The sequence below is a fragment of the Episyrphus balteatus genome, chromosome 3, assembly GCF_945859705.1.
Source record: "Episyrphus balteatus chromosome 3, idEpiBalt1.1, whole genome shotgun sequence".
In the NCBI taxonomy this organism is placed as follows: domain Eukaryota; kingdom Metazoa; phylum Arthropoda; class Insecta; order Diptera; family Syrphidae; genus Episyrphus; species Episyrphus balteatus.
The window spans coordinates 30,743,379-30,771,099 of NC_079136.1; the positions used below are offsets into that span (position 1 = coordinate 30,743,379).

At 31.3% G+C, this 27,721-nt stretch overlaps 1 protein-coding gene across 4 annotated transcripts in view; it reads left to right on the forward strand.

The window, feature by feature from the left end:
- LOC129913564 (uncharacterized) overlaps positions 1–27,721 on the forward strand; it is a 410,935-nt gene that overhangs the window by 212,704 nt on the left and 170,510 nt on the right. For 3 of the 4 annotated variants that reach the window (XM_055992304.1, XM_055992307.1, XM_055992306.1), the window contains exon 3: positions 6,282–6,414. In XM_055992304.1, the coding sequence (XP_055848279.1) occupies positions 6,282–6,414 (133 nt within the window). Of the gene's footprint in view, positions 1–5,465; positions 5,721–6,281; positions 6,415–27,721 lie in introns of those variants that run through there. The other variant, XM_055992308.1, reaches the window with a different exon arrangement.

Here is a 27,721-nt window from a genome sequence, read left to right on the forward strand (position 1 = left end):
AATTAAAAAAACTGTTATATGACAGGTACCTACCATTTCCTAATGACGGTTAAAGAAATATTTTTTTTTTTATTTCAAGGTACCTACGGATCTAATTGCCATAGGTCACACAAAAATTTTAAATAAAATCGTTAAAACCATTTTTTTTTTTTCATTTTAGTTATACCAATGCATTATTTTGGTCCTAAACATGAAATTTTAATTTCTCTTGCATTCTCTATCGTTATCCTAATGCCATGTCTGATTATTAAAATGTCGAATTCGATTTTTTACGAATCCTAAAATTCCTTTCTTATAGTAGGTACCTACCTACATACATATATCGCAAGTAAAAAGCATTAAAAATTGTGTTAAAACTACCAAAACACCTTTTAGAATTTATTTAACAGCAAATAATTTTCACAGTTAGAAAATAATATTTTACCTATAAGATTTTTTTTTTATTTTTCAAAAAAAGTTTTTAATACCACTCTAAAAAATTTATTAAAAATACAAAAACAAAATTTCAAGAAAACTCTTTGATGCGTTTTGATTAATGATTTTTTAACAAATAGGTATTTAAAATTTCTTTTATAAATTCAAAATTGTTATTTTTGAAAATTTGTCTCCGTTTTTAAAAACTAAGTTTAATAATACGCTTTCGTATAAAAATGTTCATTGAAATTGGCTAAGTAGTAAACGAGATTGTCAGAAATCCTTAAAACGGTTTAACGTCAGGTTCAGGACTATTGTTTTACTTGATAAAAAAACCTTTTTCAAATCTAAAAACTACTCATTCTATAAAAGGTTGTTTAAAAATGGAACACGTTGGTCACGAAATAAAAACTTTCATTTCTTTTCTACACTTTGCCTTTTGCAATTGTATGTTTTGCTACAGCATCATGCAAATAAGAATTTATTGTTACGTTTTCAGATTACAAGTTACCTACCTATATTAGTTAATGAAAACTCTCAAAAAAAAACCTAAGGGTCGAGTGAGGAAGTTATTTCGCGGTTATTTGATATTTTCAAGACCACGTTTAACCTACTCTTTTAGTTATAAGAATAAAATCAAACAGAATGAGAGTTCGACGAGTGTGGAAACTTTTAAGGTCAGATAAGAGAGATTGGGTTGTGTGGATATGGTTGCATTATGGTCGATGGAATATGAGGACTAAGTTATGCAAATTGCTTTCAGAAAAAAATATATATGTATATCCTTCCCAAGAACGGTTATTTTCTGCTGCAACTTGCAACACTTCAATACCCACAACTGCCACACCACCGCCAAAGCCAACACGCTTAACCTCACTAAAATCATGCAATCTTTACTTTTTGAAGGCAGTTGCTTTGGTTGAAAAACCAGGTCACGAGGTAGCTGTTGTTATATCACGATTCTATGTGTCCCCCTTTTATAGGTACATTTAGGGGGAATAAGGAGGGTTTGGGAATGAGAATACTTTCTCATATTTTTGTTGTTGTTTGTTTGAAAGAGCTAGTGTGTATCTACTCAGGTGAGTTGGTAAAGTGTGGTTTCTTTTTCGGCACACTTTTCAGATGCAATTTTAACACGTAAAATGAACGTTAGCAAAAGACCTCATTACATCATATACCTTTAGGCTTAAGGAACAATATTTTTGAAGTGGTGTTATGGTGGTTTTGGGAATTATGTAGGTCCATCATTCAAATTAAGGTTACTTTGGCTTTCTTGGGGTGCCAAGTACCCTTTATCCATCCTTAAGGTCATTGTTACAGTTTTGGAAATCATGTTTATTTTTTAGCTTCACGTCAAACTTGTCACATTCGAGAACTGGACATAGTTGTTTTGTTAAGGAGTTGTCCCATTATTTCACTAAAATTTGTTTTAAATATAATTGAAAAACAAACAAAAACGGCTGACAAATTTTATTAAAAAAAAAATAAATAAATAAATACAGAATTTTTCCAACAAGACAACTGATTTTTTTCTCTGTCTTTCTTTCTATTTTGTGAAAGAACAAAATAAAAAAAAAATTATTATATTCAAAAATTTTCATGGAAAATAATGAAATTTTTTCTCATTTCCTTAGATTTCCTTAGAATTAGGTTGAATAGCTCTGGTGGATGACAATAACGGTCTTTCTTCATCCTCCTGGCCTTCCTTTTGTTTGTTTGTTGTTGTTGTTGTTGTTGTTGGGTAGCTTCTTTCAATGCTTTTTCTTCAAAAGGATTTATTATTTTATTTATTCTCTTACATTGGATTTTATTCTTCAAACAAATGCTGCGCGATGCTTTTGAGATTTTAGCATTTTTATGTCTTGCATGACTTTGTTTAGAGAAGTCTCCTTAATCCTTTGAATATGATATTTAAAAAAGGCTTTAGATAGGTACATAAATATTGTTAAAATGTGAAGGTATGCTTTTGCTTTGCCTTTTATATTTTTTTGTACATACCTATAGAAAAACAAACATTAAAAAGAGAGTAAATAGATAATACTTATTTATTTCTATATAATAAAATTTTATATAATAAAAAACATAACTTAAAAAAAATCTTATCACTTTGTGCTCTAAATGGCATGGCTAATACAGTTATAGGCCAGCTTTACTCTGTGGATAGTTACGTTGATGGAGAATGCTAAAAAGTGGGTCTAGCAATTTCATCTGTATGTTGCTATATCGAGCTACAGCCCAAACCACTGAAGCAATAATTTTTTGCCTAAAATTTGATATTTAAGAGTTTTATGTAATTTCTTAAGGGCAAAATTGAAATTTTTTATGACAAAAAAATTTAAAAAAAATGAAAAAAGTATGGTTTTAAAGATTTTGATAAAAATAACACACAAAAGATTTTAGTTTTAAAATAAAAACAACATTTTTAACCGATATCAACGAACATTTTTTTTTTCCAAAGGTTTTTATAATCTTAAGTTAAAAACTAGCCAAATTTTCAAAAACATTAATTTTAAATTTTCCGAAAAAAAAAAACGGATTCAGGAATTTCTTGAAACTTTGTTTTATTATTTGGATTAAAATTAAAAGTTCCTTCAGAGTAGCATACTAATTTTTTTAAAATTGTTTTTTGATTTTTTTTTTAATTTTAAAAATTCTATGAAAATATTTTAGAACGAAAATATAACCTCAAAATAATTTAAATACATAAAGGTAAATTCAAAAGTAAAACCCGACAACTTTAAAATTACGTTATAAAAATTATAAAACAGTAAATTTTTTTTTGTATCATATGTTCATTAGATAGCCATGTTCAAATGACACCTATTCTAACAAAAAATATATTCCAACAATTATAAGTAGCATATTTTAACGGCTATGAAATGAATATCATATACGAATTTAAGATGAGAATATTTAATAGTTAGAACGATGTAGGTATTTGGATTTTAAACTCTGAACTTAATTTTTGTAAAGATAAATATCAAATGAATAGATTATAAGAATTACAGTACTTATCAGTTTAGGAAAATAAAAAGTTAAAAGCAATGTGAGCCATTTATTCTCAATTATTTTTCTACTCATAAAAGAAAAATTAAAAAAAAAATTATGTCGATCAATTTTTAAAGAAATTGAGTTTTCAAAATAAAAGATTGAAATATTTTTTTTGTACATTTTACTCCTACTTGGAACGAAATTTTCCCCAAGCCCACGTTGGAGTTAAAATTATCTATAAAAAAGGTCACGAAGATAGATATATATATTTTTTTTTAAATTCATAAATATTTTTTTTGAAAATTCAGTGCTTTGAACTACAAGAGCAGATACATACGTGCAACCCAGTAAATTTAGTTAAAGTATTTCGACCTGGCTAACACGTTATTCTTATTTTTTGTAAGAGACTGGATGACAATAAAGCTAGCAATCGTTTTAAGTGACTCGCAAAGTTTTTTATGTCCAAATTTTGATGCGGTAACTTCAGACAGCCAGGCTTCAAGGCTATAACTATTCATAGGTTAACACCAGATATATGTAACTTGTACTGAAACACAGTTTAAACCCATTTTCAATAATATAAACAAAAAAAATAAAAAAATAACCTCTTTTTTGCTATCGAAAAAATGATCACTGTATATGTAGCCCATTAAAAAATCGTATAGTTTAAATGCCTCACAGGTAATACCATTGTTGAAAATGAGGCCATTTTTATATAAAAATCGTTAAAAATTAAAAATTAAAAAATTCTAAGCTTTCATTAAAGTTTCTTTAAACATAAAATTATTAAAACGAACAGTTTAAAAAAAATATAAAAAAAAAAAAAACAAATAATATTTTTGTAAAAAGTATAAAAATAAAAAATACCACAAAATTAGATTTTAAAATTTTTCTCAATACTTTTGAGGTTATTAAAATCTTATATAAAAATTGTTTTAGACCTTTTAATTAGCAAATATCTACAATTTGAACACATATTTTTTTTCGAAACAGGTCAGAAATAATTTCCAGATTGAGTCTTCAGGCTTCCTTCAAACTTTTTTAAGTAGTCCACAACGATGGATGCTACTTCGTTTGCTCCTCTTGGGCCATCCGTCTCAAGCCAAGTATAAAACGCTACGTTTTCTTTATTTTGGCATTCCATGTGGTTGACGATTTCCATGTTGTAAAGCCACACTTGCCTTGAATAAAAGACTTTTCCGACAGAAAGCTTCGGTAAAGGTTGACTCTGTTGGAGGTCGGATACTATGTCCAGTCCTTCGATTGGATTGTTCATTATTTCATGAAACTTCTTAGCTCTAAGTTGATGAAGCTTTTGATTGTTCTTGTGTTTCTCCAGTTTTGTAGGGTCTTTCTTGCACGTTGATATCTGGACATCATACTCTTTGCATGCTGAACATGTGTCTGTGTGCGGATTTCCGAAGCACAGATTAACCTACCAAATAAACGACAGGACTTGAATCATACGATCAAGAAAAGGATGCGATATCATACCTACACAATTAATGAAAACACCTTGTAAAAAAAAAGTTAGGTACAAACCGGGACATTCAATTTTTTTTGAAATTTTGTTTTTAGATGTTGATAAGTGATTTCTACAAAATGCCATACCAATTTTATTTTAAAACATTTTTTCCAAAAAAATATTTATAAAAAATTAGTTTTTTTAAAAACGGCTCTAACGGTTTTCAACATTTTTTTTCTGCATGAGTATGATTCAGGTTTGAAGTCATACCTGCCTAAAACGGACTACGTGACAAACACAGAAGGTTCGAATAGAAACATGAATGAAAAACAAAATATCTTCCAAGAAATGCGATCTAGGACCGGAAGGAAAATCTAGAATGATCTACATGCCAAACGAGCGTACGGGACCATAAAAGATTTGTAATCATACATGCACATCAAACCGTCCAATAAAGACGGTTGGTTTGAGCAACCCCTACAAACTTCTAATGTGTTCTGAGAAAAAACTTATTCAAGTAAAAGCTATACGCTTTTTACAACATTATGTACATATATATACCAATAAACAACTAAAATCAAACAACCCATATAATAATAAATTACTTTCAAAAACACAGGCAAACTTTGTGGAGTTTTGCAAAAACGAGCTATTTTGATGAGTTTTGCAAAAACCTCCAATAATTTTGTGGAGTTTTGAAAAAAAAACGATCGATTTTAAATATTTTTTTTAAATTCAATATTTTGATTTTGTCATCTTGTGAGCCTGGTCATGAAAAAATTTTTTTTTACGTTTTTAGAGTTTTGAAAAAACACTCCTCAATTGTTAAAAACCCTGGCTTAACATGCAGGTAAGTTCCCGAACTTTTGCGAACCAGCACTAAAATGTGCTGCTCTAGCAGGCCGTCCTGTGATAGAAAGATAATTATATATGGTTTTAGAAATATGAAAAAAAATATGAGTTCAGTGTTATTGCAAAATTAAAACACTTTTTCAAAAATAGCTATTAATAATTGTTTTCCATCACTCACACCCCAAATAATGCTCACAAGCTCTCGGTATACCGGGGATGACGAAATGCCCATTAAAAAATCCAATTCGATTACTCACTTATCACTTATCACGTATCACTTCATTGAAATATTATTTTCACAAACATTTATTTTTTCGAACAATGCAATTAACTCTTGTTGGTATTGTCAAAGGATAAATTTGTTAATAAAATTTAAGTTTTGAATGCATTAAAAAAAGCAATGAGAAAAATTATTTAAACTTCCCTTTTTTTAAAATTTCCAACTTTACAATATTTTACCACATATTTTTTTTCTTTTGTCTTCTATTTACTTAAATGGAGCATTTTCATAATATTCGTTTATTCATTTTTTTTTTCTTTCATTTTCTTTCTTTTCCAGTTTCCACAGTTGCTGTTGAGGCCGTTCTGGGTCGGACAGCATCCCTGCCATGTGACATCGAGCCAGAAGCAAAGGATGATAGAGTTTATATGGTTTTGTGGTTTAGAGAGAGCGCCGGCAAACCACTTTACAGGTAAATTAGAAAATTTTCAATTTTGCATGAGGTTTTCTAGTGATTTTGTTTTACCTAAAGTCGACATGCATACATGTAGCATACAAACTATATGAATGCACAAGGTTCTCAGTTTTCCAACATTTAAGCCGCCATGCCAGTTAAATCCAATCTGAGGTACCTATATTGGTTGTGAGGTGAGGTACCTAGTTGCAATTTCAACTTTTCGAGCTTTCTTTTTAATTGTAGGTATATGCTGATATGGAGTTACAGGGTATATATGTTTGTCTGTATGTAGGATGAATATGCCTAGTTTAAGTAATGCAGTCGGGTATGTCTGATGGTAAACGTGGGTAGATAGTGTAATTTTTTTTTTTTTTTATTTCACTATTTTGTAGCCAACATAGAAATGGAAACCTTTATCATCATCATCATCATCATCATTTTCAAGAACAGTAGTTTCATTCAAACCATACCTTGACCAGAGGAGTGGTTAATTCTATGAGTGTAGTAGAGTCAGTGGCAGTGGTCAACTAGAACAAGAGACCATAATGATGAATACCCTGGTTACAGAAGTCTCTTTCAGTGGTGAGCTCAAACAATTTGTCAGGTACAAGGATTAGGAGCGACATTTTTTTTTTTTTTTGTATTATCTGGACTTGTATTCGAATAATGTGAAATCGTCCATGATGTTTGAATGAATTGAGTCTTTTGAATATGTGAAACCAATAAAGCCAGGCGGTATGGTCACTTTTAATAATTTATAGTTAGTTTTGAAATGGTTTTTTTTCTTGCGATTTATTTATATATCGTTGAAGATGTGTCTAGCATAGGTCCTTTATTCTTTTAATTACAACTTCAGCTCTATTTCCGTTTATAGAAATAAGTTTCATTTTCCGATTGCAACTAAGTTCCAGACAGAGCTTATCCTGAAATTTATCTTTCTCGTATTTAAGGGCTCATTTATAGGTATGAGTAAAAAACATCAGTAAAAATTTTGTTTTGCTATTTTGAATACTTTAAGATTCTAATTTATGCAAAGATATTAATAAAATAAATTAAAAACACATTTTCACTAATTTTTTCAAAAAGAATCAATGAATTTGGTGTTTTATTTTAGTCACCAATTCATTTTATAAATTTTACTGATGAAATTTCATTTTACTGAACAGTATAAAAAATAAAACAAAATCTGAAATCAAATTACTCTCCAAAAAAAGTATGCAGTGTTATTTGATATATTAATGTGCATTTTTAGAAAAAAAATGCTCAAAACCGTTAGAGCCGTTTTTAAAAAAAACTAATTTTTTATAAATAATTTTTTGGAAAAAAAGTTTTAAAATAAAATTGGTATGGCATTTTGTAGAAATCACTAATCAACATCTAAAAACAAAATTTCAAAAACATTCATTGTCCTGTTTTCCAAAATTTGATTTTTCAAAAACAAAAATTCCAAAATTTTTTTTAAAAATCCAAAAATTATTTTTTTGGAAATTTTTTGGTTTGTATTTAAATTATATAAATGCTTCTTCACAAAAAGTTTCGTTGAAATCGAATAAACACTTTCGGAGATAATCGGATTTGAAAAAAAAAAAAACGGTTCTATGGCAGGTACCGTTAATAATGATTTTCAAACAAAATTTTTTTCATTGGAAAGTAGACCTTAGCTTAAAACTAACACTTGAATTTTTTAAACGAAATCGTTGGAGCCGTTTTTGAGATATTCCAATTTTACTAAAATCGTTATATGACAAGTACCGTTATTTTTGGTCTAAAAAAATTAATTCCAAAACCCCTCTGGAGAGTCGCCAAATAACGCTGCATACCAAGTTTGACATCAATTGGTCTATCCGTTTAGGCTGTAGCTTCTTATACAAACTGACATACAGACAGACGGACTTCCGGGACCCACTTTTTTGGCATTCTCTATAATCGTAATGTCATGGAAAAATGTTATCTCAATTTTTTTTTTTTTACGAATGCATAACTTGATATATAGTACCTATATCGCAAGTTAAAAGTAGTTAAAATAAGCTTTTAACTTTTTCATCAATATTTTGCCCAAAATAAAAGTTTAAAGTATTCAAAGTTTAAACTAAACAAAATTTTTACTGATTGATTTTACTGATAGCTATAACAGCGGCCTAAATTGGAAGTAAATTTCCCGTAAAGCTTCCAACTGATTCCGCAATTTTCAAACGATTCGCCATACAAAAGTTTAGATAGCCGTAAATGGCGGTCTCCAAATATCCCCGTTTTTAGGTATACCATAACTTTTTTGACCGTAATTGTTTGTGGAATGATTAAAGTAAGATACAGGCCAAAGAAGACAAATACTGGGAAACAAGGATCACTGATCTATTTGATCCTGACTGTTGCTTAAATCTATCCTGGTTAGGCATGAAGAAAGCTAAATATTTTCACTTGCCCAGTACAACAATTGTCTAAATAACGGCCTGTCACCCTGAAGGCCGCTATACTTGATTCAGATAACCATTCAGCAGAGCCAGAGCCGAGTTCGTCCATAAGGCTTAGTGCTTTTAAGAAGAAAAATATGTTCGTCGCAGTGGTGTAAGAGTTTTAGTATTTCATTGTCGTAAATAAAAAAAGAGTGATGGACTTAAAATTGAGCCTTGTGGTACCTACTTCTTTAGATATCGGCAATTAATTTAGAGATTTTCTGCCAACTGCCAGACGTCTTTCAGATTGATAGGGAGAGACAAGATTTCAATATTTTTTGGCGCAGGATGTTGTTATTTATATGGTGTACTTTACCTTCGAATAGACAAGGAGAACTAAAAATTAAATATTTTTAGCTTTAGGTTCTCGTGGGTCTGCTGAAGGAAAAGCAAATGACAGATGGTTCAAATCGTGTTTAAAAAAACAAGGAGCATCAAGTTGGTTAAAGTAGATAAAATTCCTCCAAAGGAAAATAATAAAATATTCGTGCCTCTTTTGTCACTGTTTTGATGGTAACAGAAACTGAATCTATAACTTATTAAAAAAAACTCTTTCCTCTTACGACTCTCAGTTCCTGTTTTAAGCTATTGGTGCCTCTACAACCTACATATGAACAAATAGTCATTTTAGTTCTAGTATAAGACAAACAAAAATAGAAATTGCATAGATATTGCATATTTATATGTATAAAACTAGCCAATATTTTCCAAACACCCACATATTTCTACACACTCTCGTATATATACTACATTACACAGTGCAAAAAATTCTTTATTATGATAATGGTATGTAAGTAGAGATACCAACTGTTTTTTTTTTAAGTTCTTTGTTATATCCTTTTTGTTGTCCTAGAAAAGATTTATTTTGTTTTTGTTTTTTGAAAACAACTGCGGAATGCAAACGCTTTCCTTTATTGCACATTTTAAGAAATTCCACTACCACACTGATGTCGTCAACATATCAGCAAATAAATAACACCTTTGTGTGGAAATTGTTTGGAATTTACCTCAAAGCAATATAAAAAGAAAACTTAAAATACATTTTTCAAAAAAAAAGACACAAAGAAAAAAAAAAAAAAATACAAAATTGAACTTGCCGGTAAGGTATCTTAATGTTTCCACCATCACGAAATGGCAGTTAAATATTTCTAGAGCATGGGTTAAAAATTTAACCCCAGTTTGCTGGGGTTGTTTCCTCTTCTTTTGGGTTGCGTGTTTAGAAGCAATATTACATAGTTCATGATTTTTCAAGAGAAGTACATAACACTATTAATTTGTATTTCAGTTGCTGGCTGCCTCCTTGGGACTGGCTTCCTTTTTTAGTTTTTTTGTTTTTTTGAGAGAGAGTTTTTTTTTTTTGTTTAACTTGAAGTGGAAAGGCGAAGAATTATGTTGAAATCTAAATATTTTCCGGTGATTGCTTCATTAAAAGCTCTTCAAAGAGAAGAAATAAGTTTTTGTTTTCACTTTACAAGTTTCATCAGAAATGGATTTTCTAAAAGGTAGTGGCGGTGGTACCTACCTCGTAGTTAAAAAACGAAGTAGGGGAGAAGAACTTTTGATGGCCTTTTGAAGAAGCCGTTTGAAGGTGCAAGTAAAAGTATAAAATTTTTACTTTCATACAACTTAAAAAAAAAAAAAAAAAAACAGGAAACTGGGTTAAATTATGAAAAGAGTTTTATCGACGAGGTACTTTGTCTTCTTTATACAATAACATCAAGAAAGGCCTCGAAATCGTCTGGGTTAACGAGGGGGGATGAATACATTTGACATTTCGACACCTTTGCCAATCATGATATCGTAGAAGCAATACCTAGATCCTATAACTAGGAGCATATTTCTTAAGAAAATTATATTTAACAATAATTGCCTTTTAATTTACATCAAAAATATGAAGTAATTTCTGTAGAACTCTCCCCAATCGGAAAAATGGCGAAAATTTAAATTTTTTTTTTCCTTTCCTAATATTCTTAACCATTGAGGAACGATATTCAAGCTAAAAAAATAATGAAATTTCAGGAACTTTTCAGTTCGGAGTTTTTTTTTTCAGAATAGGCCTGATTATAACGATTACAACTCAACTTCAACTTTTTTAATTCGTTATACCTAAGAAACGGTGGGTCTTAAGAAAAAAAGTGTCATGACACTTTTTATATATAATAATTTGGTCTACAATTCTTGCATTGAAAATTTTTTGATAAGACTTACCGTCTTGCTGAAAATCGTGAAAAAACCATTTTTTGTGACCTTTGACCCCCCGTAAATTTTTTTCCAGACCTCGGATCGATGAGGACTTTTTAGATTTAATTTATGTTGGTGTTTCCAACAATCCTACCAATTTTCAGCTTGCTGGGAATTAATGTAACCTCGGATGTCTAAATTGACCGGACTATTAATAGAATCTTATAAAATTTCAAACAAAATTCTGGGAAAAATAAACTTAGGGCCAATTTTTCAATAGTCAGTTAAACAGTCAGTTATAGTACTTATTCCATGGATAAAAAAAATCAATTTTTCAGAGACGAATAAAAATTATTCTAAGGAATAATCTCAACAAAAATAGTGTGTCAAAGCTGTTTTGAAGATCACAAAAAAACAATTATGATTAAAAATGACGTTTAATTTTGAACATTTTTGAATTTATTCTGTAGAATAGGTTTTTTTTATTGGAAAATTCAATGTTGTTATGTGATTGCTTATGAGCATAATAAGTTTATGCGTCGGACAATTAACTGACTGCTTATTAGAAGATTGAAAAAAACGTCTCTAAAAGAGCTACGACTACATTGTTGGATAATAAATCACATAGAATTAAGCGGATCGCACCTTAATTTAAGCGGATTTCTGCACGGTTTTTTGCTAAGATGACTTTCACCTTAAATTAAGGTGACAAGTCATATTAATTTCTTGAATGCGCAAATTAAAAAAAAAAAAAAACTGGCAGCCACCCGGGATTGAACTTACAACTGTTGGTTTACTGGGCCAGTGCCTTACCACTGTGCTATCTCACTGTTGGAAATGAGTATGATAAACTGCAAATAAAGCTTAAGTGTGACTATAATTTTAAAATTTTTATTTTTGGTCGGTTTTTTAAGATGAACATTTACATCAAAATAAGATGAAAATTCACACTAAATTTAACTAAGTTTAAGTGGAATCACTTTATTTTAAGCGGATATCACCTTATTTTAAGGTGGTGAAATTTAATGTGCCTACAGGTGACACTTTTTTCTCCGTGTACCTGAAATTGAGCTTCAAAACAAGAAGGTATGGAATTTTATTAATAAGCGTTTGAAAAAAAAAATAAAATAGATAGTTTAAAAAACAAAAGTTTTAAAACAAAATCGGTACCTATGCCTCTTCTTAAATTTCTAGAAATTGTTAATCAACACCTTATTTTGTTTTAACTCTACTTTTTTTCTATTCTGTCCTTTAAAAGCATAGAGGAAGGAATAAGGTATTCCCTTCTCTATGTTTAAAAGTCTGCTTTGCAAAATTTTGCCAGCGTGAAAATCAGAAGTCGGAAAAGCAGAATTTTGAAAATAGAACTTGAAAAAAAAAAGAATTTTAAAAACCGAATTTTATAAAACAGAATTTTGCAAGCGAAATTTTGAAAAAAATAATTTTGACCTCGGAAAATATTTTACACACAGAGAAAAATATGACCACCTTAAAACTAACAGATTGCCATATTGTTTTACTGCTCATACGTTTTATAAGGAAATCTTATTAAAAGCAACGATTTATAAGGTTTTTCTATAAGGATTTCTTATTATTTTTATAGAAAATCTTATTAAAATTTGAGTGAAAAGTTCATTTTTTGTTCAACTTGGCCATTAGAACAAAAATCGCGATCAATATTTTCATAGCAGGTTGGTTCAGGTGGTAAGGTGGCCGACTAATGATTTGAAGTCTCCAGTTCGATTCCCGGCCTGGTTGGCTTTTTTTTTTCTTTTCAAAACCCTACAAGTGCAGATTTTAAAATCATAAGGAAAACCCGATTGTTTTAATAAAATTTTCTTCTTGGATGAAAACCATAGAGAAATCTTATTGTTTTTGTTCTATTTTATGTGGTCTATTTTTTTCTGTGCATTTTGACTTTTTTTTTCTTTAAATTTTGAATAGCCTGCAAGAAATTAGAATCTAAAATTCATTCACAGATTTGTTTGTGGAGTCCCATGATTTTTTTTTTTTTTTTTTTTTTTTTTTTGACGGGAGGAAATCTTCAAAAGACACTTGGCAGTATTCGACACCAAGTAGTGTGGGACTCTTAACCACTAAAACCACCTCTTTATAAGGACCAATCTTGAGAGATCGACATCAGATTTTTCTTTCTTAACTTTGTAAAATCACTTTGGGGGAAGTTTAAACTTTCAATACTTTCCCATGTTTTTTTAGACCATAAGCTCATGAGGCTTGGTTCTTCTTAATCTCCGAACATGGTTTCTTGTATTCAAGACGGACACCATTTCAGAATTGGTATGACTTTGCAGTCTCTGATTATGCGATACAGCGTATTTTTTAACAACTTCTGTAACCGTTTCTATTTGTAGGTCACGATGTAGATCGCTATTTCTTATGTAAGTTATAATAATACGTTTGTATTTGGTATATGATATTTTATTCGAATCTCTTTAAAGACTAAAGACTTACATTCTAACTTAATGCTATTCTACCCTGCTATTGCAATGATAATATTTTGCAGCGTGTGCAAGATATTTCATTGCCTACCTGTTGCTTGTAGCTGACGACGGTGTGAACGACTTCGTTTATAGAAGTCGTCGTGTCAGCATATCATGCTATGTGTCGACGATGATATTTACGACGTGATGACGACGACCGACGACATGTGCGATCGTCGCGTCCGGTGACGACCTAGGAGATCGTGTTCACTCCTCCCTCACTTAAATGAAGGCCGTCCTCGGTCTTCTTCAAAGCCTTGATCATGTTTTGTAGGTCGACTTTTCGACGTCGTTCGTTTTGACATTGTTTCAGTTTAGCACAAATGTAAATTACTCCAATGATTGAGAGAGTAACGCAGGAGGCTATAAATGGGTGAGTCGTCAACTTGGTTTTCATTTCACCAATGTACCGTAAGTTTTCTTCATTTAATTTATGCAAAAACGGTAAGCTCAGTATTTCCATATGACCGGTAATATTAACAATCGATGATGTTGCACCAATCGGATGTTTCTTCTGAATGCTGTTGTAATTAACAAATTTTGTTCCATTTATTGAAACTTCATCATCAAAAGTGAGCAAGTATGTCCCGTTGATAGCTATTTCAGTATTGTTGGCCTCCTTTATAATAACATGGTTGTTATTTATAACAATAATACCCTCATCGATTACAAACACTGCATCCCTATGATCTGGTTCTGTATTGCAATGCGCTGTTCCACCAAAGTGCAGTTGTTGAGCACATGTCTTGATAGAAACTTCCTTACAGAATGTAGATGCTGTTGTTTCTACACAATTTTCTACTGCCAGTACATGTTTTCCGCATTCTGCAACCACATTATTGCCGTTGAAGTATATAATTTTACCTTTATGCGCAACAGGGAAGATAATAACCTTCTTACAAACTATCTTAGGTTTAGGATACTTAATTATAAAATGCAATACATTTTCATTTTGCAAAATCTTAACACTAGAGGCTTCCATTAGTTCTACAATGCTTATGTTTACAAATTTTTCGTTTATTGAATTTAAATCAACATCTTTCAAAATTACTGGGTTTACAATTTTTTGCTTTGCAAGTGTTATTGAGGTTATAAGATTTTGTATTTCGTTAATTATAATTCTGTTCCTTGCTAACAAGGTTTCATAAAGATGGAAGGTGTCAATTTGTTGTTTTTTTGAGTTTGCTAAAATACTATTGACTGTGTCTGAAAGCCTGTTAATTTGTTCCCGGTACCTTGTGTTGATAATAACCTGTCTATTATTCGAATTAACTAATTGATCCTGGTTAAATTTAATTTTCTCGAAATCATCAAAATCAGGAGTACCGGCCACAATTTTGAGACCAGTTCCCAAAAAATTAAGACTCCTAGCGTTTCTATGATGAATGTTTATACTTTCGATAAGTGTTTCTAAATGGCTTATATCTATTTCCAGGATTTTACGCATAGGCGACTGCGGAAAAAGATTAGTCATGTTCTTTGACTCATCTACTACTTGTCTGTAGGCTGTTAGATTCGCTGAGTGGCTTAAATAGCCGTAGACTTGCCAGAGAATTACATCACCGTCAACTATTGGTATATAGTTCGAATTGGAATAATTTATTAATTTTCCTGTCGCAGTCGTCATCAATAAAAATAGGATAATCCTGAAAGATGTCGGTTTCTTTAATAAAATCGTTTTTTTTAAGTTTTGATTGTAAAATGTAAAAAAATTTTAATAAATCATCTATTTGAGCATATTTTACAATTTGTCACAACCTCATTTGCTTGTTTGGTCATTTTTGGAAAGAAGTAGTCACATAGAATTTGCTTAACGTTCTCTTGAGCTGCTCTATGAGCTCGGTTATGTTCCGTAATTACAATTTCTTTTTGCTCATTGGGGTCAAATATATCTAATACAAATTTATTAGTATGCCAAAACTTAGTTGATGGAAATAACTCGACTAAATTGTTTTGAATAAAAGCCAGAATTGGTAACTCACAATGAATAACGTTGACTACATCTGTTTTAATTACGTTTTTTAAAGTGTCAATTAAAGTATTTCTATCGGAAAAGTTTATGAAATGTCTAGTTTTCTTACCAAATATTATAAATGTACGAGTTGAAGCGCTTGGAGCTTCCTCTATAATAATTTGATTTCTGAAGCAGTTTAATGGCTTATCTGTTGTTTCGATTGTATAAGTTAGAGATATTTCACTATGCATTGTAGCGGCATTAGAAGATGATTCATTATCCAATGCATGAATGTTTTGTCTTGAAAGCGCATCCGCGACATAATTCTCTTTTCCTGGTTTGTAAAATATTCGAGGATTATGCTCGTCTACAAAAGCTTTCCAGCGCTTAATTTTTGCGTTTGTGTTTTTGTCTGAAACTGAAAATGAAAGAGGCTGATGATCTGTAAAGATATTTAGACTCTTTACTCCGTAAAGATAATTACGTAGGTTTTTTAATGACCATACTATGGCCAAAAGCTCTCTCTCGTTGGTTGCAAATTCTAACTCTTTGCCCTTGAGAGTTCTTGAAATCATTGTTATCGGTTTCCCGTTTTGCGACAAAACCGCTCCGAGACCGTACGATGAAGCATCCGTCGTTAGATCGAAAGGCTTCGTGAAGTCTGGGTATAATAATGTTACGTCTTCTGACGCCAAAATGTCTCTTAGTTTATTAAATGCATCAAATTGTTTGGGACTCAATTCTATCTTAACTTTTTTTGACTGATTAGCACTTATTTTACCATTTTCACCTCCTAATATATCAGTCAGTGGTCTAGCTATTGAGGAAAAGTCTTTTATAAAACATCTATAATAACTCGCTAGTCCCAAAAAAGATCTGAGTCCAAAAAGTGTTGAAGGTTGAGTGAAATTTTTTATTGCTTCCACTTTATTGGGACATGTTTTTATACCATCTTTAGATACCATAAATCCTAAGTATTCAACGTTTGTTTTGAAAAAATTTGATTTTTCACGTGAAACCCTCATATTTGCATCATACAATTTTTTTAAAACAATACTGATATCCTCTACATGTTCTTCTTCAGTTTCAGAAAAAACTATTACGTCATCGACGTAAACATAGCAAATTTTCCCAATATGTTCACGTAGAACATCATCTATGGCCCTTTGGAACATGCTGGGGCCATTTTTTAACCCGAACGGGAGGCGACAAAATTCATATTTCCCTCCATTAACGGAAAAGGCTGTCTTTTCCCGATCTCGCTCGGCTAATTCGATTTGATGAAACCCTGATTTTAAGTCCAAGGTTGTAAAAAATCGTGCCTTGCCTAAATTTGACAGAATTGTTGTGACATTTGGGATGGGATACTTATCATCTATGGTTCTCTGATTTAGCTTTCGAAAGTCTATTACTAGACGTTTCTTTTTATTTCCTATTTCGTCAGTGCCCTTTTTATCAACAACCCAAATAGGATTGTTGTAAGGTGACCTTGATGGTCTAATTATGCCATTCCGTAGAAGATCTTTTATTTCATTGTTAACAAAATCTGTTACACCCATAGGATAGGGGTAAAATTTGGAGTAAATAGGATCTTCACATTCAGTACGAATTGTGGCAACTATATTTGTGTTGTAAGGCAATGCCTCATTTGGATCTGCAAATGTTTTAATTCTATTGTTAATCATTTTTTTAAAGTCGTTTTCTATAGATTTTGGCACATCTATATCCTCTACTCTTGTAAAGTTAACATTCTGACAACTATGAAAACTAATTTTTTCAGAACCAGAATCGAAAATGATTAAGCTTTCCTTTAAAGAAATTGTGGCATTGATTTGCGTTAGCAGATCGAAGCCAATTATCCCATCAAATTTTTCGAGGTGTGGTAGTATAAAGAAAGTACTTGTTACCCCGAAAATTTCAAAAAAACATTTGGATTCAACACTATTGAATCCATGTATGGACTTAACTAGGAACGGAGTATCTACTGGAACAACATTTTTTATTTGGCGTAGCGGCTTAATATAGTTTTTCGAAGCTCCAGTGTCAATTAAAAACTTCATTAATATCCCTCCTACTTTTCGCTGGATGAATGGAAGGAGGGATCTTCCCCTAAAAAATGGACGTAGTCAGAATTTGGTATTTCACTTTCAAATTCATTTGATTGTGATTCTGCCAAGGACTGATAGTCAAACTCTTCCCTCTGAGAAGGATTATCCTGCCAGATGTGATTTAACCTCTGACGTCTTTGTCCAGATTGTCTCTGAACACTATTTGGTCTTTTGAACACTTGGCTTTTGTTGTATGAATTGATACCACTTTTGTTTTGTTCAAAGCTTGTAGGCTGTCTAAATCGCGAAGATGTTGGGTCAACATCCATTTCCTCAACAGGCTCATTACTAATTTTATATTGATGATTATTATTATTATTATTTGAAAGAAATTGACTGTTCTTCGATCTATCTTGACTGAAATAAGGATTCTTTTTAGAGTTATTAGCCTGATTGTCAAAGTTATTACCGTAGTAATTTTTATTTTGATATTTATTCTGTGAGCGTTTTTCTTCAAAATTACGTGCAAAATTTGTTGCAAATAAGTACCTTTCGTTGTTCGACTCTATTTCTTGAGCCAATGCTAGTGCTTTGGGCAAGTCAGTTGGACGAGCCGAAAATAAAACGTCACTCAATGGTTTCCTCAAACCTGATATAAACACTCGCAGAGCGTCAGATCTATATTTTTCGTTGAAAGCAGTGGCTAATGCACTGTCATATGACATATTAGTTTTGTTTGTAAGGAGGGTAAGCTTTTTTTCAATCTCGTCATAATATTCTAGAACGGTAAAGTTCCCTTGCCGCAATGTACTGAGTTCTTGCTCAATTAAATAAATCGGACGAACATCGGCGTACGTAAAATCTAGCCTAGCTATAATAGCTTTAAAATTTAAAACTGTATTGAATGAAGCTAGAGCGGCATCGGCCGGACCTCTTATTTTGTTTCTAATTATCCCAACCGCTTGATAGTGCCTGGAACTACCATCGTATTTCTCAAATACTTTATAGGCGGCGTGTACGGCTTGACGCCAAGAAACATAAGTGCCCTGTTTTCCCTCGAATTCGGGCAACGATTTGACTATGTCTAGGGTTTCCTCACATTTAACACCCTCTCTAATTTCAATATCCTTAAAAACTTCTATTTTATTTTCACTATTATTACTAACACTTAAAAACTCAATAGTTTCATTAAGTTTTTTTTCGAACTCCTCCTTTTGTGTAGTTAAAGCACCACGAACGGCAGCCTCAATCACAATTTTTAATTCTGCCGCGTTCATTGCTTCTTTCTGTTCTTTAGTTACTATATGACCACTAATTCTTAAATATCCTAGTCTTTCTAAAGCTTCATCTAAGCTTTTACTAGAATCTCCCATGAAATTTCATAAGCACAAAATAACACTTGCTTACACTGTTATGTTAAGATAATAAATTAATTTGATGATGTAATACTTAATTTGATAAAATAATAATTTTTTCTTACATTTCCGAATTTATTTAATAAAATATGATGCAGCTTCAATAAAATATTTAATTATTTCCAAATAATCTTGGTTCAGCTTCTTGGTGGGTTCAGCTTCTTTATAAGTTGGGCGCCAGTTATAATAATACGTTTGTATTTGGTATATGATATTTTATTCGAATCTCTTTAAAGACTAAAGACTTACATTCTAACTTAATGCTATTCTACCCTGCTATTGCAATGATAATATTTTGCAGCGTGTGCAAGATATTTCATTGCCTACCTGTTGCTTGTAGCTGACGACGGTGTGAACGACTTCGTTTATAGAAGTCGTCGTGTCAGCATATCATGCTATGTGTCGACGATGATATTTACGACGTGATGACGACGACCGACGACATGTGCGATCGTCGCGTCCGGTGACGACCTAGGAGATCGTGTTCACTTGTACCAAGGTGCATTAACTATTCCACGAAGGACTTTGTTTTGGAATTTTTGGATGATTTCGGTATTTGTTTTCTTTGTACAGCCCCATAATTGGATACCACAGGTCCAAACAGGCTTTAGTACTTGATTATACAGCATTATTTTGTTTTGGGTTGATAAATCAGAGTTGTAACCAAGTAACAGTACATTTTTCTATATTTCAAGTTTAGTTCTTCTCTTTTCTTTTTGATGTGCTCTTTCCACTTTAGCTTTGCATCCAAAGTCATTCCAAGGTATTTGGCCGTATTGGCGTAAGGTACAGCTTGATTATTAATGAATATTGGAATATTGTTTATCTTTTTATTTGTAAAGTTTATATGTGAAGATTTTGTTTCATTGAGTTTGATACGCCATTTTTCGGTCCAATCTCTGACTGTGTCGACGGCATATTGCAGCTTTACTGCTCCCCTAGAGACACATTTGTCGGGTACCAAAATTGCGGTATCATCTGCAAAAGTAGCCATTATGGTGTGATTCTCAACTGGGATATCCCTTGTGTATAGTAAATACAGGGTAGGACCTAGGACACTTCCTTGTGGTACACCGGCTTCTATTTTCTTCAATTCCGAATATTCTTGATCGTACCTTACTCTAAACAATCGGTCTGAGATGTACGATTTTAATATTTCATAGTACTGTCTGGGAAGATCCCTTTGCAGTTTGTACTCAAGTCCCTCATGCCAAACCTTGTCAAAGGCTTGAGCAACATCTAAGAAAATAGCTGAACATACTTGTTTTTCTTCTAATGCTTTTTCTATTACATCCGTTATTCTATGAACTTGGTCTATCGTGGAATGTTTATTTCTAAAGCCAAACTGATGATTTGGGATTAACCTTCTTTCTTCTATAATTTTGCTAAGTCTCTTCAGAAGCAGTTTTTCAAAAACTTTTGCCATAATTGGTATAAGCGATATTGGTCTGTAAGACGTCACTTCTGTATGTGGCATACCTTGCTTGGGTATGACAATAACTTCAGCAATTTTCCAATGGTGTGGGACATACCGTTGCTTAAGGCATGCATTTATTATATATTGGAGTCTTATGAAGGCTTTCAAAGGCATTTCTTTCATAACCTGAGCAGTAATTAGATCGTAACCTGGTGATTTTTTATTTGATAGTTGATGTAAACACATACTTTTTATTTCTTTTAATCTTACAATTGGTATTTCACTTTCATCTATCTTATCAACTAACTGTAAGCTATTTTCAGCCGCGTTTGTTGGGTATGGCTTAAAAACATTCGCAAGATGCTCCGCGAAAAGGTTAGCTTTTTCTTTTGGGTTACCGATCCATTTCCCATCTTGAGATTTCAAGGGAGAGTTTAGTAACTGCGGTCTTTTCAGGCGCTTGGCTGCTTTCCATAGCGAAAAATCGGTTGAAGCATCAGTCGTTAAATTCTTTAGGAATGTACTGAGTGAATCATTTTTGAATTTATAAATTTGTTTTTTAAGATTGTTGCTTATACGGTTAAACGTTGTTTTATCATCTGGAAATCTAGTATTTTGCCATTTTCTTCAAGCTCTTCTTTTCTCTATTATCAACTCTCTTATCTCTAAAGGATATTTTATTTCATTTTGTCTTCTATTAGAAAATGTTGGAGTACTTTCTTCAGCGGCCTGTTGCACATCAGCAATAAATTGTTCCACTTCATGGTCAATTTGCTCGATTGTATCCATGGGAGATCTTAAATTTATAAAACTTAAAAGCCTTTCTCTAAAATCACTCCAGTTTGTTTTCTTATTTACAAGCTTTGGATTACTTTTTTCTATTACTTCCGATTCACTTAGTGTTAGAATCACTGGAGTATGATCTGATGACAAGTCATAATTACCTTCGACACTAATGTGATTTCGTTTGATTCCTTTAGCTACGAAAAAGTCAATAAGATCTGGTATTTTGTTAGTCCCATGATTAAGCAAAGTTTGGGAATAAGCAAGATTTTCAAAATGTACAGTTTTCTGAAATCCCAAAAAAAAAGGTTGATCCTGCTTTTAAAGTTCTGCTTTTTTTAAAACCGCTCTTTTAATTCCACTGAATCCGTGTTGTATTTTAATAAATGCTTTTCACTTCAAAAATATGTACCTAGCAGTTCTGCTATGTGAAAATTTGGCCTGAACAGTGAAATTATTTATTATTTGTTTGATTTTTGTCTGTACTAATATGTACATCAGGGTGGTCCTAGTATTTTAATTTTTTTTTTTTTTTTTTTGCAATTCCACCATGGATGGACATCAATTAGATAGCAATTAAAAAATTCTGTAATTTTTGCAGATTGTTGACTTTTCAATTGCTTTCATCTAACCAATGAATTCAAATTCTATAGGTTAACACAGGTATTTGAAATTTGGAACTTTCCAACACAGTATTCAACCCAAATCAATCCTCTTTCTTTTCTAGTCGCAATATACATAGATGGATTTATAGACGATGAAACTTTTAACAGCATTACCACATAAAAATTCAATCTTTCATTAATGGTTTTGTTGGCTTACTTTGAGACTTAAAAGTCAATTTAATACATTTTCAAAAACAGGTACAATTTACATATACCTACAGTAATTTTACTCCTATAAAATTGTAGATATGTATGTCAATACAAATTGAACAAAATAATTTTAGCTCAAAAAGCCCACATACACGCGTTGACACCCTTTTTTGCTGAGGAAATTGGAACGATAAAACGTTTTGCTTTTATGTGGCGACAACGATGACAGCCAACAACGTTTATGAGTTGAAGATATACATAAAAGTGTATGTGTAAAGAGTGTATGTAATATTTGTAATATTTCGGGACGCTTTACTACTCCTGAGTTTATGTTATGGAAAATGTCCATGACACAAAAGATATCAAACTGAACAAAAAAGGAAGTCTTATAGGGTGGAAAGCTACCCATACTTCAATCTCCCTCTGCTATATTGTTGCTCTTTCATGTAAGAAATCAGAAGTTTTAGTGAAAATTATATTATGATGCTGACCTGGTATAAAATGAACATTGAACCTTTCAGCCAAAGAGATTTCTATACTCCTAGTATTGCAAGGGTGGTGGCATTGTTGATTATTTTACTTTCCTATAATATCACCTTTGGTGACGCACAGTAATTTAATTCCATGTAAATAGGTATCGTATTTTGTTTTTTTTTTTTTTTTTTGTTATTTTCTTGTGTAAATAAGAGTCTGTTTTGAAAAAAAGGAAACACAAATATGCTCGAGTAAATCCTGTAAAACAATCAACGTTCCGAGTAAAAATAGAAATTGAATTTCTAAAGACAAATAAAATTCTTGGCCGCCACACCACAGCCGCACCAATGCCGTTTTGTGAAAAACTTTGTATCACCCTTTCATTTAGTATGAAAAATTTAGCTGTTCGCCGGTATGTTTTTTGGTTATGGTGCGACTGTGGTGCCGCTCTCAAAAAGCAGTGTGGCGGTGCTGCGGCAGAGTTCCGTTTTTACTCGTGATCTGTCTGGTCAAAAATAGCCTTCACGCTACACCTATAGAAACATTTTCTGAATTGTAAGCATACTCAATACCAAACCAACCAGTGTACCAAAAATCAGCCAGTTAAAATAATTTTTCCTTGAAAAAATCTATTTTTACTGTAAGTTTGATTAGCGGTCATGAAAAAAAAAATCACTAAAACTTAGATACTTGTATTTTGTATGGGAAATCTTCAAACTCAAATAGCGAGTGCTAAATCTCAATTTTAAGGGCTCAAATTTTTAAGGAATTTTTTGTTGGGCAAATGGGAATGATAAAAATCGATGATCGCCTTAAGAAAAAGCACCCTAGTGTGCTTGTTATTAATTTGCAAGAATAAAAGGGACCTATAATGCACCGCCGGATCCAAACTGCTAAGCAAATATGCACTTTTTCATGAAAATGATACTCTTGGAGGTCCAGTTAATTCTTCGGCAGAGGTAATACCCCTGAAAAAAAAAATTGACTTGGGGATACGAATGATAAGCGTATATGCGTTTTTTTTTAAACTCCCTAATACCTAATAGACAGGAAATCCTCATACTCCTGATGTTAGGGTGGTCCAAAAAAATATTTGTTTAGATTTTTGGTGGGGCCATCCGCTAAATTTGTTCTACTAATCTATAACATTAACGTTATGAAATAACAATTCACTATCTTAAGCGGAAGAGGGTGCTGAAAACAGTTAAATTTTTAGGTTTTGTACTTAATCTTGATTTTTTTTTTTTCAGTTTTTTTGAAAAGCAAATACATAATATGAATTAAAAATATTTTTATTAATAAATAAATTAATAAGCAAATATAAAGTCTTTATATGCTACCAGTTGACGAAATTTACTTGAAAAAGGCACCAGAATTATTATTTCTTTTTGTTTTTCAAAATAATTACAACAACAACAACAACTTCCAAGCAGTTTTTAACACAAAGAATTTTTTTTTAATTCCAAAAAAATACAATTTTTCGATATCGATCAGCACTCCCTTCTGTATGACAGAATAATACCAATAACATGTGGAACTAAACTAGGGGGTGGCCCGAAGACTTTTTTGAAAATTTTATTTTTTCCATAGGTACCTACCACCTTACTGTGGCGTTCAAATTAATAATGGGTCAAGTCCACTTTTCTTTAAGTTGGATGTTTTAAGGTCTTATAAATTAAGTGCTTGTTTTTATATTTAAAAAAAACTTGACCCATTATTATTTTGAACGCCTCATTTGTGCCAAGGAAATGTTACCTTTAATCAGCATAGGCTGATGCGGGAATCTTTCGGAGCGCAGTTTTGCAAAGTTGAAATTCCTCCTCCTCAACGGAAGAGTTCCTAGAACACTGCTAACAGCCTTTGGCTAAAAACACCCGAGGACATTTTTCCTTGGATATTTTCAAGTTTGTTTATGTTTTGAGTATTAAAACTATTTTAACGATATATCTAATTACATATATAAAAATCTCATGTCGCAGTGTTTGTTACCAAACTCCTCCGAAACGGCTGGACTGATTTTTATGAAATTTTGTACACATATCGGGTAGGTCTGAGAATCGGCCAACATCTATTTTTCATACCTCTAAATTGTTAGGGTGGTCCAGCCAATTTTTTTGTATATCTTCTTGGAACGATCTCTTCGAAATTTTTTGTGTATGTAGAGAAGTCTGAGAATCGGCCATTCGACCAACATGAATTTTCATATGATAAAATGGTTATTTTTTTGGTGTAACGAAGTAGACCGGGTCAGCTAGTTATTTATAAGTTTCAAAATAAAAAAAAATATATATATCTTTTCTTGTTGGCCATACTTTAGAATACTCTGTGTATCTTCAGCTAGTTTAACATTTTTCAAATCAAATTCTTCGCCTTATGCGCCTTCGAGAAAATTGAATTTTCATCTTATATACCTTGAGGAAAAGCTTACAGAGTCCTACATAGAGCCGACCCTCCGGAATTCGTAATTGCAAAAAACAAGAATACCTTGATATAAAAAAGAAACATCATCATTTGGATCATAACACTATGTTTGTATGTTTTTTTTTTTCGTCAACAATGCATTGCACACTCTTACATTTGCCCCCAAGCTACAAGCTTTTCTCTACAGAAATATACTAGCAGAAGAAATTCTTTTCTTTTTTTCCATTCTTTATTTTTTTCAATTCACATGAGTTAAGAATAACAAAAGGTAGAAGAATAAGAAAAGAAAAAAAAAAGTGTTTATATTATTCGACTTGTCCTCGAAAGTCATAAATATTTATGTGTCCTTCTTTTCTTTGTTGTACTCGCTGTATCTCTTGTAGAAAAAAAATAATATATAAAATAAAATACCATAAAAAAGAGAAATGGAAAAATTAATTTTTTTTTATCTTTCATCCAAAAGTGTGACAAAATAATAAGAAAAAAAAACAGCTCAAAAGTGTAATACCTTATCTCTCGAAATTGAAGAAAAACGAGAGTGCAAAAACCAGGATCACTTGATTCTTTTATCCCACGAATATTTTTTTTATTTTTTGTATTCATTCATTTCATTCATTCATTCACTAAATTTCATTTAAGAGCCAAATGACAACGATGACACTTTCCTTTAAATCGTTGGGTATTGTTTATTATTGGGCATTAGGCCGCAAGCCTTATAGTATCCTTCGGTACTTTGAGTTCTATGTTTGTGAAAAAAAGAAAAGGACATTTTTTTTCTTTCTTTTGAAAAGGAAATCAATGAGCGTCTTGGTGTTTATTGTGGAGATGTTGTATTTTTTTTTCATCTTCTTTTTTTTTTTAATGAACAATAAGTGGATGGTATGATAAGGTAATAATAAAAAGAAAACGTCTTTTTCTTTCAAAATTGTGTTTCTTAGAGCCAATTTTTCAATCTTCTAATAAACAGTCAGTTAACTGTTCGACGAATAAATTTATTAGGCTTATAAAGAATCAGATAAAAACATTGAATTGTTCATTCAAGAATAATTTATTCAACAGAATAACAAAAAAAATTGTCAAATTCAAAAATATTCAAAATTAAACGTCATTTTTATTCATGATTGTTTTTGTTTTCCTGTGTTCCACTGTATTTTCTTCAAAATTTTTTCAAAACAGCTTTGACAATTGACACAATATTTTTGTTGAGATTATTCCTTTGAATAATTTTTATTCGTCTCTGAAAGAAGCAGATAGTTTTATTCCTAGGAATAATCTATATCTGCCTGTTGAAAAATTTATTTTTTCTCTATCCTTAGGAATAAGTACTAACTGACTGTTTAACTGACTATTGAAAAATTGGCCCTTAATCAAACAAAATACAAAGTGAATGTTTTGACATTTTTTGTTTGTTTTTTCTTGAATGTTAAGTTAGGGTTATTTTTTGATGATTGAATAGAAAAATAATCAGATATACCTACCATGGAATTGAGGATTGTTTTTTTTGCTAACCTTTTCTAAGAATTGAGAGCTTTTTTTATAATACAAAGCAAACATAACTTAAATGCAATAAAATACCGTGGGAAGAGTGTTAGAGTGTACCTTTTGTTTATTTTTTGTCATTTTAATGAAGAAATACGATGAAATGCTTATCGTTAATTTTTTTTTTTTTCATTTTATTTCATTTTTAAATGTGTCGTTGGAGTATTTTTTTTTCAAAGAAACACACAAATAGCTCTTATTTCGCCTACTTTATAGTTTTCCCTCGTAAAGTTTTAGGTAAATCGACATTTTGAAGGTGTGATTTTTTTTTTTAATTTTTCAGATAGGTATGGAAATCCCGTCACCGAGTTCCTCCCCAAAATTTATATGTTATTGACATAAGTCGAGATAAGTTTAACATAATAATATTCATTCCTTGCGAAGTTATTTTTATAAAACTTAATTTTTCAAAATTTTTAGTTGGAACTCCAAATTTTCTAAAACTTTTGCTATGTGCTTTTTAAAAGTCGTTGCTTTAATCATATTTGGCGTAGGTAAGCTTAAAATCCAAAACTATTTTATATATCTAATGGGTAAGGGAATATTCAAAAACCCAACAAAATTTTAAAATCAATTGAACGACTCGGCTGATACAGGTAGTCAAAGTATATATAAATAGACATTTTTAAAATAAAAAAATATGAACATTTCAAGAGTTTTGATGAAAATATCTAAAACCTAGTTTAAAAATTCTTCTCTTTTTTGCAGCTTGTCAAAAGGACAACTTTAATTACAATTATGATCCACTTTTTTTATAATAATTGAAAATTTAAAGATGGCTTTTTTTGACCAATTACAGATTTTACTATCTCTTCGAAAAAAAAAAACACCCTTTCACTCAAGATAATTTTGTAGGCTCTTTAGATCCTTATATCTTATAACAAATTAAACTTTTTCACCAAGTTAAAAAATTAACAAAATGTATGTCAGCTGTTTGAAACCTTTCTCACACATAACTCAACCCATCAAAAAAACAATATTTCACTAAAAATATTTTAAGAACTTTATGAATCTTTTTTCCTTGCTTCATCTAAAACCTTGATCCCAAATTTCATTAGTGTATCATATTTTCACATGGGTTTTTATTATATTTTAGGCTAAAAGCGGGTTAGATGGCGCGGCGGGAGAGATGGCGCACTTGAAATATCTTTTACATTTATTGCTCTTAAAATGTATGAAAAATATTTTTAGCTTTCTTTAAATATTTTAAATCGAAGTAGACAGTATTCGTTTCTTTGTCTGTGATAGAACAAATAAAAACAAATTTCAAAGCAAATCATGTGATGATTTTTTTCGAATTTTTTTTTCGCTCTTTTTTTTG